We start from the raw sequence: 18700 nt of genomic DNA on the forward strand, positions 1-18700 counted from the left end.
CAAAACACGCTTGTAAAGGTAAAGAGCGAGTTCCAGTTCTCTAAAAATTGTTTATTTTTTGGAGGGAGGCGGCCGCCCGGAGTCCTGTTTTTGGCCACCCCCAAAGCTGTCCTCTGGGCTCGGCCACGTGCCGTGCCAGGAGGTGGCCTTTCCCAACCGCCATCCCCGCAGAATCGCGCGCGAGGTCGCGTGCGGCCGCCGGAGCGGACAGAGGTGACCTTAGAGTACCCTGGGCCCGGCCGCAGCACGCTCGGTGCGACTACGCGAGGCGGTGTCCTGAGGTGACACCGGCGGCGCGGCAGAGGCAGCAGGCGCCGCCGATCAACTAGTTCGCACGGAGGATTCCTCTCGGTGCGTGGCCCAGTTTTCCTTAGAACAGGCTCCAACCCCTCGCTGACACCGCCCCCCGCGCCGCCACCCTCCGAGGCCTTCCCCGGGGAAGCCTCGCGTCCCTCCCCCGCTGCTGGGCTGCGCTCAGATGGGCGCGCGCGAGATTCCTCGATTCCACAGGCGGTTCGCGCCGCGGGTGGGGGCGGGGCCCACGGGGAGGGGGCCAGGTGCCGCCGCGGGAGAGGGGCTGGGCCCGAGGGCGGGCCGGCGCGGGGAGTTCCTCGCTCGCGTACCACACGGTCTGCGGGCCATTCCGAGCCAGCCTCTAGCAGTATCGCACGCGAGACACGTCCAAGGGTTTGTTGGCAGGGCCGGTTAGGGGGAGGGGACGAAGAAGAGGAGGAGGAGGAGGAGGAAGGGCAGTTGAGTGACAGGCTTGCGGGGCAGCCTGGGAATTGTAGTTCCTAGCTCCCGTGGCCATAGCCATTTTGTAGTCGGGGGACTACAACTTCCAGAAGATCAAGGGGACTATTCTAAGGTACCCCGGGAATAGGCGGCTCTCCCCAGGGCCGGGTGTCCTGGGGCACGCGTACCCAGCAGCCCAGCTGCAGGTAGACGTGAAGGCAGTGGCGGGGCTAGCGCCTTGCGGCTGAGGGAAGAGCGGCAAGCTGGGGAAAGGGGGTGAGGTGGAGCGACCGAGCGTGCCATGCATTGAGCTAGGGAGCCTCTTTCAATTCCACTCCTATCGGCGTGGGAGAAATACCTGGAGGGGGTGCCCGAGAAGGGTTCATCGAGGCCTCTCGGGTGTCCAGTCGACGGGGCTGCGGGGGTCCTCCTGACCGGTCCGGGGCGGTCGGCGCCGGGGTAGGCGGACACCTGGTGGCTCAGCTGTGGGAGTTTTCGGCTAGCGTCCGGCGGGGAATTACTCGAGGAGCCCTAACTTGTATAAAAGCAGAGTCCATTTAAAGTTGGGCTGGATAGCCTCTCTCTCATTGGTTAGGGGGCTTGGAAAAAAAGACTCGGCGAGCCCTTGCTGTGGTGCTGCCGCCGCCGCCGCCGCCGCCGCCGCTGGAGTTGACTCTTCTCGCACTGCTGCAGCAGCACAAACGTGACTTTCAACATTTTTAATTTATCTTTCCCTTTTCTTTTCCAAGATGTAACTACAGATCAGATACTAAGGACCTTTACGTTTCGCTGATGTAGTTTTTGGAGGAAAAAAGGAGGGGGAGTGAAGGGCGTCGGTTTTTTTTTTTTGTGTGTGTGTGTGTGTATGTTTAGGGGGAAATTTTCCATTATGGGTGTTTTACTAAAGTGAATTTTTTTGTTGTTGTTTGCTTCGTTCGTCTTTGGCTCTTTTTTTTCTTCTTCCCAATTTCGGATTTATTTCAAGGCGAATCGGGCTTTGGGGGAAGAGGAAGAAAAGTCGGATTACAAGATCAACCACCACCAACAATAAAAACCACCAGGATATTTTTTTGCAAATTTCTGACGGCTTTAAATTCATGAAGCAATTGTCCCCTTTTGCAATCAGCATTTGGATCTCAGAATGAGCAAGGAAAGACCCAAGAGGAATATCATTCAGAAGAAATACGTAAGTGCTCCTAACAACACATCCTTTGACTTGCAGTTTTCAGCAATGGCTGTGAATGTCAAGTTTACAGATAATTCTGCAGCTGAAGGGTTTTAAACAGCCTCCGATAAGTCTGTTTCTTTTCTGAAATAGGGCTTTTCAAGGAAAGTCGTGTCTCCCTAGTTTGGGTGAAAAAACAGATTGGTGTAGAGATATCTCAAGTGAATAAATTGACCTCGAATGACACAACCTTAATCTAGTTTTAGATGAAAGGCAACGGATTTTGGTGGAGCTTGGGAGTGGGGTGAGGGCTGCGGTACTATAACTAAACTGCATTCTCGGGCGGGTTTGGCCCCATATTGCACTTTGCATGTTAATGAGCCTGTGTTATTATTAATATTTTTCGAAAATCGTGTAACTCCTATGTATTGGAAGCCCTTTAAGTTGCAATCGAGGGTCCAATTATGGCGATCTTGTCCCTTACACTGGCACATCAAATTTAATGTATGTGGTCGTTTGGGCTTATCTGGTTCGCAACATAAACCAGTTGGGAATCATGTTACAGCAAATGCATTTGTTGGGACTGACTTTAATAATGGGACTGGTTTTGTTTAAAAATTCATGGTTTCCAGTTTTAGGAGAAAAAGACGTACAATATAACTAATGTTTTTGGGTGGGCATGTGAATGCAGATGTAAGTGACTGCAAATAATTTCGCCGTGTTAACTGGGTGTCTAAAACTGGGTGATTCAGCGATTTAAACGGTTTGGAATAGTTAAACTTGTTTTGTACATAGTACAGCTACGTTTTGATAGGCATTGACGACTGTTTTTGTTTTTAGTGTGGTGGCTTTTTTTTAAGTTTGGGGGAAAGGAGGTTGGAGGGGGACCGAGGGATTAACCAAATAAATATGCACTCGAGTGATCGGTGATTAGTTGCATGCTTTAAATCAAATAACCCATTTTTAAAAAGAAGACCAAATGAACATACATTAGGAATAATACAACGTCATAAGAAAGTTTTATTTAACTCTAGTGGACAAATTGGTGTTAATATTTTTCCTTTTTGAGCAGTGTGATATGTGTAATCGTAGATGACCTTCGGGGCACTGGTTTTGTAAAACATATTTAATGGAAAAGCTGAATGCCTTTTTCTAGAGGGCTGATCTTAATGTAGATACGTAAACTTCAACTAAGAAGAAATGCAAGGTTAAATAATCAAACCCTACTTAAAAAGCTGTTCCTTTAAAAATTTAAGAACTAAAATACATCCGCATTGCAGAGGGCCGAGTAGAATGCAAAGAACTAGTTTAAACTCGGGCTGTAGAAACTGCAATGGAGACACCGTTTCCGTGGAGCGTGGACGCTTTCCCCGGGCACATCCGATTTGGTTGCAGCGACAAAGCAAATGTGGTAGAACTTGGACAAGGACCGCCCCTCGGCCCCCATCCCAGACCTCGCTAAGGTGGAGAGCACTGTGGGGTGGGAATTTTTTTGCCGGTGGTCAGCGATCATGTTGAGACCTGGCATCCGGCCGTAAGCTGGCCGTGCTGGCCGCGGGAGGCAGAGCACGAGTTAAGGTTCGGGGAGCGGAGCTTATGCTCCCGACAAGCTCAAGCCGGCTGCAAAAGGGAGGGAGTGCGGGGGTCGCGGTGGGCTGGTTGGGCTGGGGCTCAGCGGCCGTGCGCGGCCTGTAGGTGGCGGGCTCTGGGCTCCCAACTCGGGGCTCCAGGCGGCCCCGGCCAGCGGGCGGGGGAGGTGCGGCCTCGGTGGCGGGGGAGGGGTGGGAGCGTGCCGGGAGCACACAGTTCCTGTGAGTGCCCCCCCACGGGGCGCATGGCTGAGCTTGGCGACAACGGTTTGGGGAGGTGTGGCGACTCCCCGTGGCCCTGCTTATCGGCTCCGGCGCAGTTCTGAGAGCAACAGGTTAAGGCGGTGAGACTCAGTGCGTCCCCTCCTCGCCCCCGGTTCTTCCCCAGCATCGCACTGGCCTCTGCTGTCTCCCTCCGCCCCCTGCTGCGCCTGGTTCCTGGACGCTCTCGGCTGCGTTGTGTTGTCATTGTGACGTCACAAAGGGATGGGCTGGGGTGGAACCTCCTCCTCCATGACGTCAGACGGGCGGGAGGTTCCAGCCCAGCAGGTTGCGAGGGGCGGGGGCCGGGGTCGGCTGCGGAGCCAGGCTGCTACCCCAGAGGAGACAAGTAGGTGGAGGGTGCCCTGGTCCTTAGCCTTCGGCCACCTAGTGCTACCCTGTCCTCCAGGTGAGCGCCGGAACCTGTCGTCCTTAAAAGAGTGCCCCAGCCTCGCTGTGATTCTGATCCATTGAGGAGGTCGAGAGTAGGGTGGAGATGCCTTCATTCTGTGGAAATGTTTTCGCTTCCTGTGTTTGCAGGTCTGCTGATGGCGTGGCATTACTGCTGTGGTAGTTGGGTCTGCTCACCAGTGCTTTAGAAAAACAAGGAAACAATTCAGCGAAAGCTTTGTTTTGGAGGACCATGTTGTGGATTCGGCTACTTTGTCACTTTAAGTCTTATTTGGCGTGTCTTCCCAGGATGTGGCAGGATTCCTTTATGGGTGATGCTGCACAGCAGCAACTGTTGCTCATTCTGGAAGCCTTGAAGTACCTTGGGGGTAGTGCCAGCTGTGCACCTAATGAGTATTTTTTTAGGGGGCCAGATGACAGAATACTTTTCATTGATACAGTGTACTTATAAGTATTGGACTCGTAAGTCTTAAGGTGTTTAGTTACTGTGAACCACACAAGAAGAAGCTCGCATTCTGAGTGTTTCCTCTTCTGTAAAATAGAGAAAGTAATACGTGCCATTTATTTCCACCTCACTTTCTCTGAGATTATGTACGTAAAATGATGTGCGTGAAAGATATAAAACAGTATGCTCTTTCTATGTAAGGTGGCATTATTACTCAAGCTGGTGGAAGGCAGCACATTTCCTGCAATTGGTCTCAAAAGCCTTAGATACCTGCCACCTTGCCATTTAGTTTATTGCCTTAGCAAAGCAGAGTTTGGGGGTGGGATTGTAGATGGCAGGCTTTGGGAGAAATGATTGTTATACTTCATATTAAATGACATCCTTGAGAAACCCATAAATTGCAATGTAATCCCCTCTTAATTGTGCTGGGCACTACTCCCACTACAATACCTTAAATAACCTAAAACATTTGCCTTTCAGAGCCCCAATCTACTTAGTAACAGTTGCAAGTTTTGCTCTATGAATGTTTTCTGCCTATCCAGTAGTAACTACTGAGTAGTTGGTTATTCCTAGGGAGAATAACACATGTGATGTCCAGGCTTCAAAACCATTTGATTAGTGATGTTTTATAGCAGGTATGAGTTTGAAATTAAAATCTCTGCCACTGAAGGTATGTATGATTCATGGTTACAACGAAAGCAAATTACCAGTTTTATTTCTAGGACAGTTCTGGCAGAATTTGTACCACTAGGCTCTAAGTTTTAAGTATCTAATTTTCTGATTTAGCTTTGGCCAGGTAGTTCAGTTGGTTAGAGTGTCATCTTGACATGCTAAGGTGGAGGGTTTGATCCTTGATCAAGGCACATACTAGAATCAACCAGTGAGTGCTAAATGGAACAAATCGACATTTCTCTCTCTCCCTCCCTTCCTTCTTCTCTCTCTAAGATAAATTTTTTAAAAATGTGGTTTGATTTGAAAAACTGGGAAAAGATTGTTACAAGATTCAATAGCAGGATTTGATGTAATAACAATTACATATAATTGTAAAGAGAAAAGTAGTAGTACACCAAAGTATAGTAGTAGAATATATGAGCCATACCCCTCTCCTTCCTGCCTTCTTTTACACCCAGTCTAGTTATATTTTACAGTTCTGGGGGCATAAAACTTGTATACATTATTTAATTTCTGTGTTTTTCCTTTTATGGGCTGTTCACATGGTTTTTTTTCTGCCTGTCTCTAGTAGTGGAAAATCATTCTCTTTGTCACATAAGTCTACGGCAGAGGCAATTTAGGAGCTTTGATTATGGAAGGAATATTGTTAAGGTAAGAGTCCAAAGTTTGTCCCTGAAATTTGAAAGAAAAATAAATTATGTCCAAAGATAACCCAATTTCAGTTACTGCTATCTGGGTTATTATTAGTTTACTGTAGACAAGTATCTGACTGTGTGTTCCCCATAGCCACTGGCCCAAATAACCAAGCACATAGAAGTATTTGACTTTGACGATATAATGGCTGGTTCTTTTCTCATAGTTTAAACTAGTTGCTTTTGCTGTGCTGAGGGCTGTTGACATACTTCCTAGTACCTCAGAAATAACTCCAGTATGATTTTAATATATACCTTGCTCCAAAGGTTATTTAAACTTTCCTTGTTCGGAAAGAGAAAGTCTTTTGGAATATATAACTGGTGCCTATTACATTCAAAATAGAACTGTTTCCCTCTTTTCCTCCTTTCAAAGGTGACATGTGAAAGTAATATTATGCTTATAGTACATTAAAACACTTGGTAGAGGCTTAGCTGGAATATTTTTAATCAACTGGTTTGCCTTTGATCATGTGAGGACCCAAACTCCTGTCATTTTCATCTGAATGGTTAAAAAGATTTGCAGTCTAAGAAATTTAGCTTTTGGAATTCTAGTTACATGGTTCCTTACTGGTCCACGTATAAGTGTCCCCTAGGATTACAGTAACAGCTCTGCTAACTGCTCTCTACCTCCCCAACCTATTTGCTCTGTTGGCTGCAGAACATCCTGACTGAAGCTCCTGGCTAGTGGGCAGCCCTGGGGTGTGTGTGCCTGTGTCCTCTTTGGCTCCCGCCCATAGAAAGCTTGCCAACTGTCAGTTGTTTGTTTCCAAATCTGGTTATTCCAGTTAGTCTTATTATTGCAATTACAGTTAAATATTATGTAATCCTCTGAACGAGTGTGAAAAGACAGTTTGGTTTTTATGAAAACTTTCAGATGAATGTTTTGCGAACACTTGATAAAAATGGTTTGCTAAAAACAATAAAGCTGTTAATTTAGATGTGGGCCTGACATGGAAAAGACTTCGGGAAAAATCTGTGATGATTCTGCACGCACATTGCTTTGCAAATGATTCTCTTTTAAGAACCAAACTTTGTATATGTCCACATTTCCTTCCCGACAAACTAAAAAGTACATTTATGTGTTTAAGTTATATGTATATAATATAAAATAATGCATGAATATAATGCATATATATGCATGCATGCATACACACATGTACCCACGCTTTTTTTTCTTCCTTGTTTTCTATTAAGGTTTCCTGCTGGACAGACTTGACATTAGCTAACCAACTTCTGGGCCTTATCACCTCTGATAAGAGTGCTCCCATTGTATTTAGTCTTAATCCCCAAACATTAAACTAGACACCCTGTCTAGTTCATGCTGTGTAACATATCTCAGAGTGGTCCTTCTGAGTTAATTTGTATTACTTTCAGAGTTAAAAACAATTGTGCCAGTTACTGGATGGTAGGGGGTAGAAAGATTAGTGATTTTATGCCTAATTTATATGGAGTTCAGAAGCTTGTATTTTGAAATCCAGTAATTTTATTTTCTTAGTAGGAGGTATTTCTGAAGGTCTGTTCTATTTCAAATCAGTAAGCCTACCTGTTAATGGAAATAGATAAATGGAATGTTTTTGTTGTTGTTGTTGTTGGAATCAGTTATCTTGTTTCTTTCCATTTCCAGGTAGCTCTTTCCTTTATCCCTCCAACACCCCCACAGGCCTCAGTTGCTTCTCCAGGCCCCTCTCTTTACCTCTCTGGTTCCTTTTGTCCACAGCCACAGAGCCTTTTCCATATTTGTCTCATTGTAGCTTCTTCCTTTCCAGGAGGTGGAAACGGATGACTTCGGTTTTCTCAAGCTATGATACAGTACTGCTATTTGTTTATTTTTTTTATTTTTTGTAGACGGAGATTTTTCTTATCCTCTTAAGTGTTAATTTTTCTTGGGATTTCAGTCAACCCCAGTTAGCCTTCTGACGGCCTCACACTTTTTAAAATAAGGTTTTCCTTTATTTCTCATTCTGAATAAAATCATTCAAAGTAGAGCTGAATGATGTAGGAAGTGGCGGCACTGGCTGGACACCCGATGGCTCCTGGTCCAGTAATCCTGCCTGCTTCCGGGACTTCATGTTTCTATCAACCCTTGAAGGTGGTTTTTATCTTTCTTTTTCTCAGGATGTCTGGGATGGGAGAGGGCCTGTTTTTCACATATGTAGATTGTGTCTCAGAGGGTGAACTAGGTCACCTGAGTGAGCAGCTGGACTATAAGCTGCGGTCTCCGGGTTTCTTTCTGTTGTGCGTATATTGCTCTGGTGAAGATGCTCCCTTCTCTCCTGGGGCTCTCTTTGCCATTTGAAGAAATGCCAGAAGAGCTTGGACTGTAGACACTCTAGTGATCACACAACACACCCACACTCCTGAAAGCATCCTAAGTGAAGACTCAGTCCTGAAATAAGCACCCATATTTGTTGTTTCCATAAGTGAGTTGTTTTCATAGCGAAAAAGAATACTAAGTCCATTTTACAGAAGAGAAAACCAAAGCAAATAGACATTGGCCAGATAGTCGAAGGCTGTATCTCTTCCCCTCTTTTTAGTCCACATGAAATAGAGGTAAAATAAATGATCAGTGTAACCTCTCAAAGAGGAGGTAAAGCCATAATGGGGGCTGTGGCAGCCACAGCAGAGGTTCTGGCTTAAGAAAGGGAAGTTAAGGCAGTTTGTCAGTTTCCAGGGACAGAAAGAGTGCATCTTCTCTCAAGAGCATGTTGTGTTTGTTGTGCTTTTTAAACACCAGTTGGTGGAGCTACCCCCTATCCCCAGCTGGCTGTCTTCTTAAGTCCCCTTGGAAAAAGAACTGAGATCCCAGTCCACCTTGGGACTGGCTGGTGTGTACTCTGTATTTTTATAAGTGGCTGCCACCGGACCCTGTCCCTTGTACCTGAGGGCCAGTGTGGCGGCATGAGCTTGCCAGGCTTCTGAGTACCTGTTTGATTTTGCAGGTCTGTAACAAATTGATACTTTTCCTGGCACTTGCATTGTTGCCCCTGGCTTTGCTGCTTGGGGGGGGACGACGACCATGGGGCACTGTGGGAAATCATTTGCCCTCAAGCCTTCAGGGCCTGGGCCCTCCTGTAAACCAGTGGTTCTCAACCTTTCTAATGCCGTGACCCCGCAATACAGTTCCTCATGTTGTGGTGACCACAAACCAAAAAATAATTTTGGTGGCTACCTCATAACTGTAATTTTGCTACAGTGATTTTTTTTTTTTTTTTTTGTATTTTTCCGAAGCTGGAAACAGGGAGAGACAGTCAGACAGACTCCCTCATGCGCCCGACCGGGATCCACCCGGCATGCCCACCAGGGGGCGACACTCTGCCCACCAGGGGGCGATGCTCTGCCCTTCTGGGGCGTTGCTCTGTCGCCTGGGGCAGAGGCCAAGGAGCCATCTCCAGCGCCCGGGCCATCTTTGCTCCAATGGAGCCTCGGCTGCGGGAGGGAAAGAGAGAGACAGAGAGGAAGGAGAGGGGGAGAGGTGGAGAAGCAGATGGGCGCTTCTCCTATGTGCCCTGGCCAGGAATCGAACCCGGGACCCCTGTACGCCAGGCCGACGCTCTACCACTAAGCCAACCGGCCAGGGCCTAATTTTGCTACAGTTATGATTCGGAATGTAAATACCTGATATGCATTATGTATTTTCCGATGGCTTTAGGCGACCCATGTGTTTTGGTCATTCAACCCCCACCGGGGTCGCGACCCACAGGTTGAGAACCGCTGCTGTAAACAAAGGCTGCCCAGATATGTTAATGAGGCAGCATAAGTAACGGGCACATTATTACTCACATAGTCATAGGATGTATAGGGCTGTTAGAAAGGGGAATCCTACTGGCAGTTCATGAGAGCTGTTCTTGAGAGCTAGTGCAGCCTAAAAAGCTTAAATTGGATCATAAGTTCTAATTTTGTATATTGGTCAGGCTCCACCACCCATGAGGAGGAAGACCAGTGAACACTGACATATTAACAGCAGTATTTAGTTACCATGAATCCTAGAAGGTTACTAAACTACAGAGCCACAATTTTGCCCTTCCCTGTTCCTAATAAAGCCCTTCCCTGTGCTCATATTTTCTCCAGTGCAACTAGGAAATCTTTTCCAGCAGTATTTTTTTGGGGGTGGGGGAGGAGTGAGAGGGGTGGGTTGTGTGTGTCTTCCATCAGGAGACCCTCTGGTATCCTGGGACAGCAGCCCAGGTATCCAATGACTGAATCATCTAGAATGTGGGAGACCTTTTGGTGCCCTGTTTTATTGCTCTCTTTTTATATCTGGGTGGTTCTTTCTCCATTATTTCCTAACCACAGTTTGGTTAGGACTTCATCTACAATGGTTGAGTGTGTTGTTATCTCTTGGTTCTGGTTTCTGCCAGCTGTTAAAGTGTTTGGTGCCTGTGGGGGCAGAAACAGGTGCCAGGAGGAAATGAGAAGGGATTAGGACAGAGCATGTGTTTCTTGCATTTATTCCTTCCATAGGTTTGCAGAAAGGGGATTAAATGAATGCTTATTCTGTTAAGCGCAGTTGGAGATAGACATTAAAACTTAAGAGTTTTATGTTTTTGTAGATGCCTTATTACTAGTGCATGGGCTTCAGACATGCAGTGCCTTAGATTGGAACAGGCTTGTTTTGAATACAGGGTGGGGCAAAAGTAGGTTTGCAGTTGTTCATATGGAAAATAATACAAAATTAATAAATAACACGATTAAACTCTGTGTTACATACTCACAGCTGCAAAACCTACTTTTACCCCCCCCCCCCCCTCATATATAGGGCTCCTCTGTGGTAATGGACAAGATTGGGAATATGAGCTGAGTTCAAGGTTTGGTCTTGCATTGGCTGTGTGACCCCGGGCAGGCACATAACCTTGTTGAGCTGCTTCCTCATCTGGAAAACTTGTCCATGTACCTTACAGGCTTGTTGCTGGGAGTTCTAGTAATATTTTTGATGTGAAAGCACTTTGTAAACCATATATTGCACAAATGCTCAAGGTATTATTACACAGTTGGAAATCACCAATCTGGAGACATCGGGCCTGCTGACAGCCTTCCTAGCTGACTCAGAAACAAAATGAATTCTATACTTTGCCTCTTAATAAACTAAATGAATAGCAACAGATATGCTAATATGCATTTTGGGATATAGAGCAAGGCTTTAAAGATTAGAAGGTGTTGTAATTACTTCCTACCCTTACCCTCTGTTGGTCATTGAATCTCTTCTGTATTGTCCAACACTTGACTCACATACTTGTCTGGTGGTGAATTAGAAAGTGAGAATTGAGATTAGAGTGGCATTGAGCTGGGCACAGAGATAGATGTTTAAACTAGAGCAGTAATCCTTGATACTGAAAGATCTGATCATGATCCCTTCAGTGGCTTTCAGGATCAGGTCTAAACCAACTTTTGCTAGCACAATGCAAAAGCCCTTCTAGCTCTGTCCTGGGTGTGTACTGCCACCCATTTCAGTTCTGTTTAGCTCAGCCTCCTAGTCTTTGCGTACCCTGGTTCCTCTACTTGCTCAGTGAACAGATTGCGGGAGGAGCCCACCTGCCTGTTTGAGGCCTAACTGAACAGCCTGCCACCCCTTCCCCAGTCAGGCAGACCCAAGCCCCCTTTTTCTGTTGACCTGACTCCTCGCATCTACCTCTAGGTGTTGGAATTACTGTTTACATGTCTCTTACTGTATTAATTCCTTAAGAGTAGGGGCTAAATTTTATGTCATCACACAGTTGAGGATATTTGTTGAATGAAAGCTTTTAGAGTATTTAAAAAATGAGTGGTATGGGAGAGTTGCTGTGGATCTACTGGAAAAAAGGAACTTAACTAATAATTACTTTTATAGCTGAGAAAACCTGAGGTGTCTAGTACTGTTAGGTGACTTGTGTGAGGTTACACATTTTATCAGTGACATCCCAGGACCTGAAATCTAGCCCTGGATACAGTAGAAGCCATTTGGACAGATCTTTTGGGGATGTTTCTTCCTGCCAGGTGAATTCTCAGTTGTCTGTGGTAACTGCAGTAATTGATACATTTTCACGTAAAAGTAAAAACCACATGTAATCTTCATGCCTAATTAGGCAATCTGTTTTCTCCCTTTTCAAAGTGGCTTTTATTTTATTTTTTACTTTATAAGAAATCATTCAAATCAGGCAACTATACAAAGATAAAAACTGTCATAACTGCACACCGACAGACTTGTACCTGTAGAAAAACAGCTTTATGTATGTGGACTCATACTCAGGTGCTGTTCTGTGTTTTTTGCATTTATCTTCTCAGTTCTCAAAATATGATTCTGCATTGTTTTATTTATTTATTTTTTTTGTATTTTTCTGAAGCTAGAAACAAGGAGAGACAGTCAGACAGACTCCCGCATGTGCCCGACCGGGATCCACCCGGCATGCCCACCAGGGGGCGACGCTCTGCCCCTCCGGGGCATCGCTCTGTTGCGACCAGAGCCACTCTAGCGCCTGGGGCAGAGGCCAAGGAGCTATCCCCAGCGCTCGGGCCATCTTTGCTCCAATGGAGCCTCGGCTGCGGGAGGGGAAGAGAGAGAGAGAGGAAGGAGAGGGGGAAGGGTGGAGAAGCAGATGGGTGCTTCTCCTGTGTGCCCCGGCCGGGAATCAAACCCAGGACTTCTGCACGCCAGGCCAACGCTCTACCACTGAGCCAGCCAGCCAGGGCCGATTCTGCATTGTTTTAATGCCTGCAAGGCTCTCCGTGCCAGTTTTCCTTGCCTCGTCTGTCCTTGATGGCCTTTTCAATTTTGGTGCTGCTGTATAAAATGGTGTGTGTAGTGTGCTTTCCCTGTATCTTTTTGCACTTAATCCCAAATTACTCAAGGTGGAATTACTGACTCAGAAGTGCCCATGTTGACGTTTAGAACCCTCTTACCACACTGCTTTCTTGAAGAAAGGCTGTGCTAATTTATGGGCCCACAGGTGGTACATGTGAGGCCAGAGGATTTGTTTGTTTGTTGGCTTTTAAAAACCAATACAAGCACTTGTAACGAGTAGTAAAGATGTCAGTTGGGCTTTATTTAAGTTTCTATTTTCTTTCTTTGTCCCCTTTCAGAGTATTAGAACTAAAAGAGATAAAAGATATGTGAAAGCACATTGTAAAGCAAAATTGCCTTAAGCACACAATGTGTTATTAATCAGAATGACTGTAGTGGCAAAGGGAAGAAGAGTGTCTGTATAATTCTACAATTACATATTTTATGTTTATAGAAGGGTTTTTTTTGTGAGGATATAACATACTTCTAGATGACCTGTAATCTAACTGTTTTCATATGTGATTTTTAGCCATGTTTGTGAGGTGTGGGGTTTGTATGGTTATAAAGGCCTCATGGACTTTGGCTTGGAAGACTATTCAGTTAAACACTGCAGATGTATTCTGGTTGCTTACTGTGCTCTGGCACTATGTTAGAAAACAGGATCTCATCCTTGTCCTGAGAGAATTTAGTTTAGTTGACAGCAGGAGTGCAAAACACTAGGAAGAGAGTGAGTGACATTGGATAAATCACTTTACCACTCTAAGTGTCAGTTTCTTCACCCGTAAAAGAAGAAGCATTATACCTTCCTTATTGGTCTCTTAAGGTCATTTTGGGGAGACATGTTAACACGTGAAATACTTTGTAAATTGTAACTTATCTAGACCTTGTTATTCTTATTACAAGTCCCATAGACTGTCATTCTCTAGCCTCAAGGTTGAAGCGGGCACATGGTGTTTCTAGGTCATCTTTGCTGATTACAGCATATCCGCGTTGTCTGAGAAAGAGGACAGGAATGGAAATACTATTGCTGCTTAGCACTTTCCTTCTCACTAAGGTTTGCCTTTTCTTCCTAACTTATGGGAAAATGCCATGTGATCTTTATAGCCAGGCATGTTTTGCTTTTTGGTGTTAAAGAGTACTTTTGGATAAACTTCTTTGCCTTCATTTTCAACTCTTTAGTCAAGATATCCCTATAGAGATGGGGTAAAACTTAATGTTTATTGACTTTACCCAAATTGCCCCTTTCCATTGTTAAGCTGCCCAGAGGACGAAAGCTCTGTGTTCTATTTTGAACTTGTAGTAATGTCTTGATGTTGGGGATGAAAGAGTTCCAACATGAATGGGAGGCATTTCATAAAGAACCATGGTCTGGAGTACCAGTTAAATCGGCAGCACATGGTTTTCACCTGCCTTGAAAGGGCTTTGGTTGTATTATTTTGCTGGAGCTGTCTACAACCACACTACACAAGTTGGTCCTCTGTACATGCTACAGGACTTTTCAAACTGATGGTTCTCAGTGGCAAAAAGGCCACCACCTTTGGGAGATGCCAAACAAAAGGCAGAGTTGGTTTCTTAATAGTTGGAACATCATGAAGTGTTTGATGGGAAGTGTTTGATGGGACTCTATCTAGAGTTCCCCTGTGCCTTTTAGGAAAGGGGCTGCCAGGGTTCCATGGGGGATGGAGAAACACCGACCTGTCAGTGAGCCTAATTGTTTTCGTTTGCTTTTGCTTAACATTTAGTTCTACCTGCTCTACAGCCTTGTTCTGGGACTCAGTAGTTGGTTTCAGTATTTTGAGGGTGGTGTATTTTACATATTTACTTACATACACCACACCTCATTCCAAAAAGGAATTAAGGCTGTGATGAGCAGTTCTCCTTGGACAAATAATTTTTGCTTTCAGTTCACTTTCTAAATCCAAAAAGTGACAAACAGATTAAAATATGGGCAGCAAGCAGTAGTCATTCTCAACCCAGCAGTGTTTGGGCCAAATAGCTTTTTGTTTTTGGCTTTGGAAACTTGTTGACCTAAAATTTAAAGGTGAGTTTTGTTAAGTAGTATTGGTATTGCCACCCTGGCAGAATTTTGGATCAGAAAGAATTTTGAAGATGCATTAAAGTAATCCTCAAGTCACAGAGATGAGAATTCTGTTTAAATATAGTGTGTGTGTGTGTGCACGCGCGCGCAGATCAGGAAGGATCTGGATTTAATAATGAAGTTCTCTGGTAGGGGTGATTGGTAGAAGTTACAGCATGAGTCAGTGTTCTGTGTCTTTAAAAGTGTTTTCAAGTATTCATTCTGTATTGTAATCTTCAAAACTACTGTTACGATTCCAGACCACTGCGGTTTAAACTTAGTTGGAATCTGCAAGGTGGCTGACAGAGTGAAAAAAACTACACATTCAGCTTGCCTAATTGTCCCAGAGTCTGGGCTCTGGCGGATCTGAGCCATGGATCAAGGCTGCTGGTCAAGGATTGGGGAATACTGTTTTAGTGCTACTAGAGTCCCTACCCCCACTCCCAGCTCAGTATAAACACCATCAATTCTGCAGAAAATCTCGCTACAAATCCGTGCTTCAAGGCTTCATGTTATACCAAATTCTTCTCTAGATGAGAAGCACACGCTGTTGAACTTGTGATAAATCAGAACTCGAATGATGCTATTAAAATGGGTTTTCTTTTGGCCCTGGTAAGCTGGAAGGCATGGGGAGCTGGAGAGGATGGGTCTGACCTGGAAGTAGCTGAAACTAAGAAAGTATTTTTTCTTCTTCTCATTCTACTCCCTGCTCTAATTGAGTGATGGTGATTGCTACCCCAACACTGATGTGGTTCGAAATGAAACACTCCACTGGACTTTTCTCCTTCTTCCTCCTATGCGGTTTGCTGGAGTTGTCATGTTATTTCTTTCCAGAATTTATTGGAGCAGTAGGCAAAGCCTCTTGGGGGAGTATAAATAATGATGATTATAAAGAACAGTCAGTTTACCTAGTAAGGCCATTATCTTTGACTTGCAAAAGCTTTTACAGCCAGACATTGTTTGCTTACAGTTGTTTAATACAAATGAAGACCTTAATGGTACCTATTGTAAGAGGAATCCTTTTTGTACACAGAGGTCATTTCAATAAAGAACAGAACACCTTGCCCAGGGATAACTGCTTGTTTCTTTGGACAAGCATTATGTATGATCCAGGGAAAGCCTTGGGTGGTGGTTCATGGTTGCTTTTTTTCTTCTCCCATCAACAGCAAATAATTCTCTCTGCTGGATGTTAAAAGATTTTTAAAGTTGATAAGTAATACCTAGTTTGCCTTTGGAGTTTCCTCTTTCTAACTGCTTTCTGTCCAATTGATGAATTGAAAGATAGATTTAAAATTAAAGAAATTGTATGAGTTGGCAGTGACACTGAATAAATATATGTAAATGGTAGCTTCTCATGCTCTTAAAGCCCACAGTATAGCTTTAGGGGAATAGGAAGGTTAAAGTTCAGTTTTTATTTTTTGGGATAGTAAAGCCCCCCCCCCCCCCCATGACACTTTAAAGTCTAACTACAGTATTTATACTCTTGGCACACGTCCTTTCTGCTGTATCTTTAGCAAAGTGTCAGTCCTTTTTAGCCTTTCTTTTTTTAAAACTCAACTTATTCCAGTTCTTTTGGCAGTTCTTCAGCTATTTTTCTTCTGGCATTTTCAGTGGTAGTTCAAGACGAAAGGCATCTTAGGCATCTCAGTCTTTCCCCGAGTGTTTTGGATGTAAATACAAATTTTTCCCCCCTTACAGTTCAGTGGTTTTTAGTATATTCAGAGTTGTGCAACCATCACCACTGTTAATTTTAGAACATTTTTATCACATGAAGAAGAAACTCATACCCATTGGCCGTCACTCCTCATTTCATCCCAGTTACTCCAGTCTCTGGCAACCACTTTCTGTCTGTATGAATTTGCCTATTTAGGACGTTTCATATATGTAAATGGAATCATACAATAGTTGGCTTTTTTGTGACTGGCTTCTTTCTAGCATAGTGTTTTCAGGATCTGTTCATGTTGTAGTATGTTATCAGTACTTCATTCCTTTTTATGGCTGAATCATACTCCATTGTATGGACATACCACTTTTTTGCCTATCCATTCATCAGCTGATGGACCTGTGGGTTTCCACCTTTTGGCTATTGTGAATAATGCTATGAGTATTTGGGTGCAAGTTTTTATGAGGATGTTTGCCCTACTCGTAGAATACTTTGAATTAGAAAACTGTACACATATGCATTATTACTAGATTTATTTACTGCTCTTTCACTAACCTGCTAAGCTGTTGCTCTCAGCTTTTGTCTTTGAGCCTCCGTGTTCTGTTGAGCAGTGCTAACACTAAGCCCTCACCTTCCTTGCCTTAAGGGGGTGGAGCTCCCATTCTCTTTACTACCTGACTGCTCCTCTTCACTGTGTATGTGGGTGCCCAGGAATGGCCTTATTTCTTCTGTCCTTTTGTACACTGTAGACACTGTTTCCACACGTTTATGTTAGAACCACATGCTCCATTTGCTTAACTGAAAAAATGATGGGACTTTGCATTTCATCGTGTGGGGAGTTACTTTTTGTTGGTGCTCAAGTGTTTTCGACTGTGGTTGAGTCTTCAGTTGCATCTTCGCATTGTGTTTTCCACATAGTTTTTGGAGTGGTAGAGTTAGAAACGCTGGCTCCTGTGGGAGTGCAGAGAAGGACTAGGATTTATTTTCCTGCCTTACCTTCAGTTTTGACTTTCTTGTGGTTACCTATGTTAACATTCTTTGGCAAAGTACTGTGGGCAGTAGAACCATTTTCTGCCTAGAAACTCTCCCTGATTTTGTTGCTCCTGTTAAGCTTGCTTTAAACTGAATGAAATAATGCTTTTTTAAAAAGGCCCTGTATTATGAACTGAACTCCTTTAAGAAATGGAGTTCTTTTAAGGAAGAGGGATGGAGCCATGTTTTCTTTCGATTTCCTCATTTTTTTTTAAGGTGAGAGGAGAGGAGATAGTGAGGTGCATGCAGACTCCTGCATGTGCCCCTATTGGTCCCCCTTCCCTCCAGACCCCCTCCCCCTGTCAACACCGTCTTGGGTTGAGCTTGAGTACCGAGGTATTTTTACCACCTGAGGCGGATACCTACAAGGAAGCCGTCTTCAGTGCCTGGGGCCATGCTCGAACCAATCAGTGGCTGTGGGAGGGAAAGAGAGAGAGAAGGGGGAGAGGGAAGAGGGAAGAAGCAGATGGTTGCTTCTCCTGTTGTGTGCCCTGACTTGGAATTGAACCCAGGATGTCCATACGTAGGGCTGACGCACTGTCCACTGAGCCACCGGTGAGGGACTGATTTTCTGATTTTTACTGGATATAGTTTTGCCAAGCTGGTGTGAAATTGTTGAGATAAGATTGGCCTCTTGTTTGAGTCAGGGGCTTTTTGCTCATTTTTAGATGTTCAGGGAAAGGATGAAGCAATAGATGAGAGGTTGGGTGTTGAAGAAGTCACATGGCCTGAGGGTGTTCCAACGAGAAGTAGACAGTGTGTGCTCTACATCTCTACATCTCTGGGAGTGAACATCTTGGTGTGGCCTTTTCAAGATTGAGATTCCTGGTGAGGATCAAAAGCAAAAGACCAGTATGTCTGCCAGTACTTGGAATCTTACTTATTGCATAGTGCTCTCAAGTTTAGTATCAAAAACTTCCTTCCTAATGATATTAATCATGCTTTACATGATATTACACTGTTCAGTGTTTCTGGTACAGCATTCTGTTCCAAATTGACTCTTGTGCTGCTTAGGCATTGATTTGGCTTACCTAATGGGGAGCTATCACATTTTTCTATAGTGGTTAAATAACCAGGAATTTTCAAGATTATATACCTTCCTCAATTTAGAAGGTAGGTGTGAGTGAGTGAGTGTATGTGTGCACACGTGTGTATGATTATCTGAGAAGCAGTTAACTGTTTTAAACTTTGCATTGTTTAACTG

The 18700-nt window shown here is 44.5% G+C and overlaps 1 protein-coding gene across 2 annotated transcripts in view; it reads left to right on the top strand.

The window, feature by feature from the left end:
• Window positions 1-1299: 1299 nt before the first annotated feature.
• Window positions 1300-18700, top strand: part of JARID2 (jumonji and AT-rich interaction domain containing 2) — a 296798-nt gene continuing 279397 nt past the window's right edge. Inside the window, exon 1 of one of the 2 annotated variants that reach the window (XM_066377097.1) lies at window positions 1300-1921. In XM_066377097.1, the coding sequence (XP_066233194.1) occupies window positions 1877-1921 (45 nt within the window). In that variant the 5' untranslated portion in view covers window positions 1300-1876. Of the gene's footprint in view, window positions 1922-4143; window positions 4160-18700 lie in introns of those variants that run through there. The other variant, XM_066377099.1, reaches the window with a different exon arrangement.

The sequence above is a fragment of the Saccopteryx leptura genome, chromosome 3 (assembly GCF_036850995.1).
Source record: "Saccopteryx leptura isolate mSacLep1 chromosome 3, mSacLep1_pri_phased_curated, whole genome shotgun sequence".
Classification (NCBI taxonomy): Eukaryota; Metazoa; Chordata; class Mammalia; order Chiroptera; family Emballonuridae; genus Saccopteryx; species Saccopteryx leptura.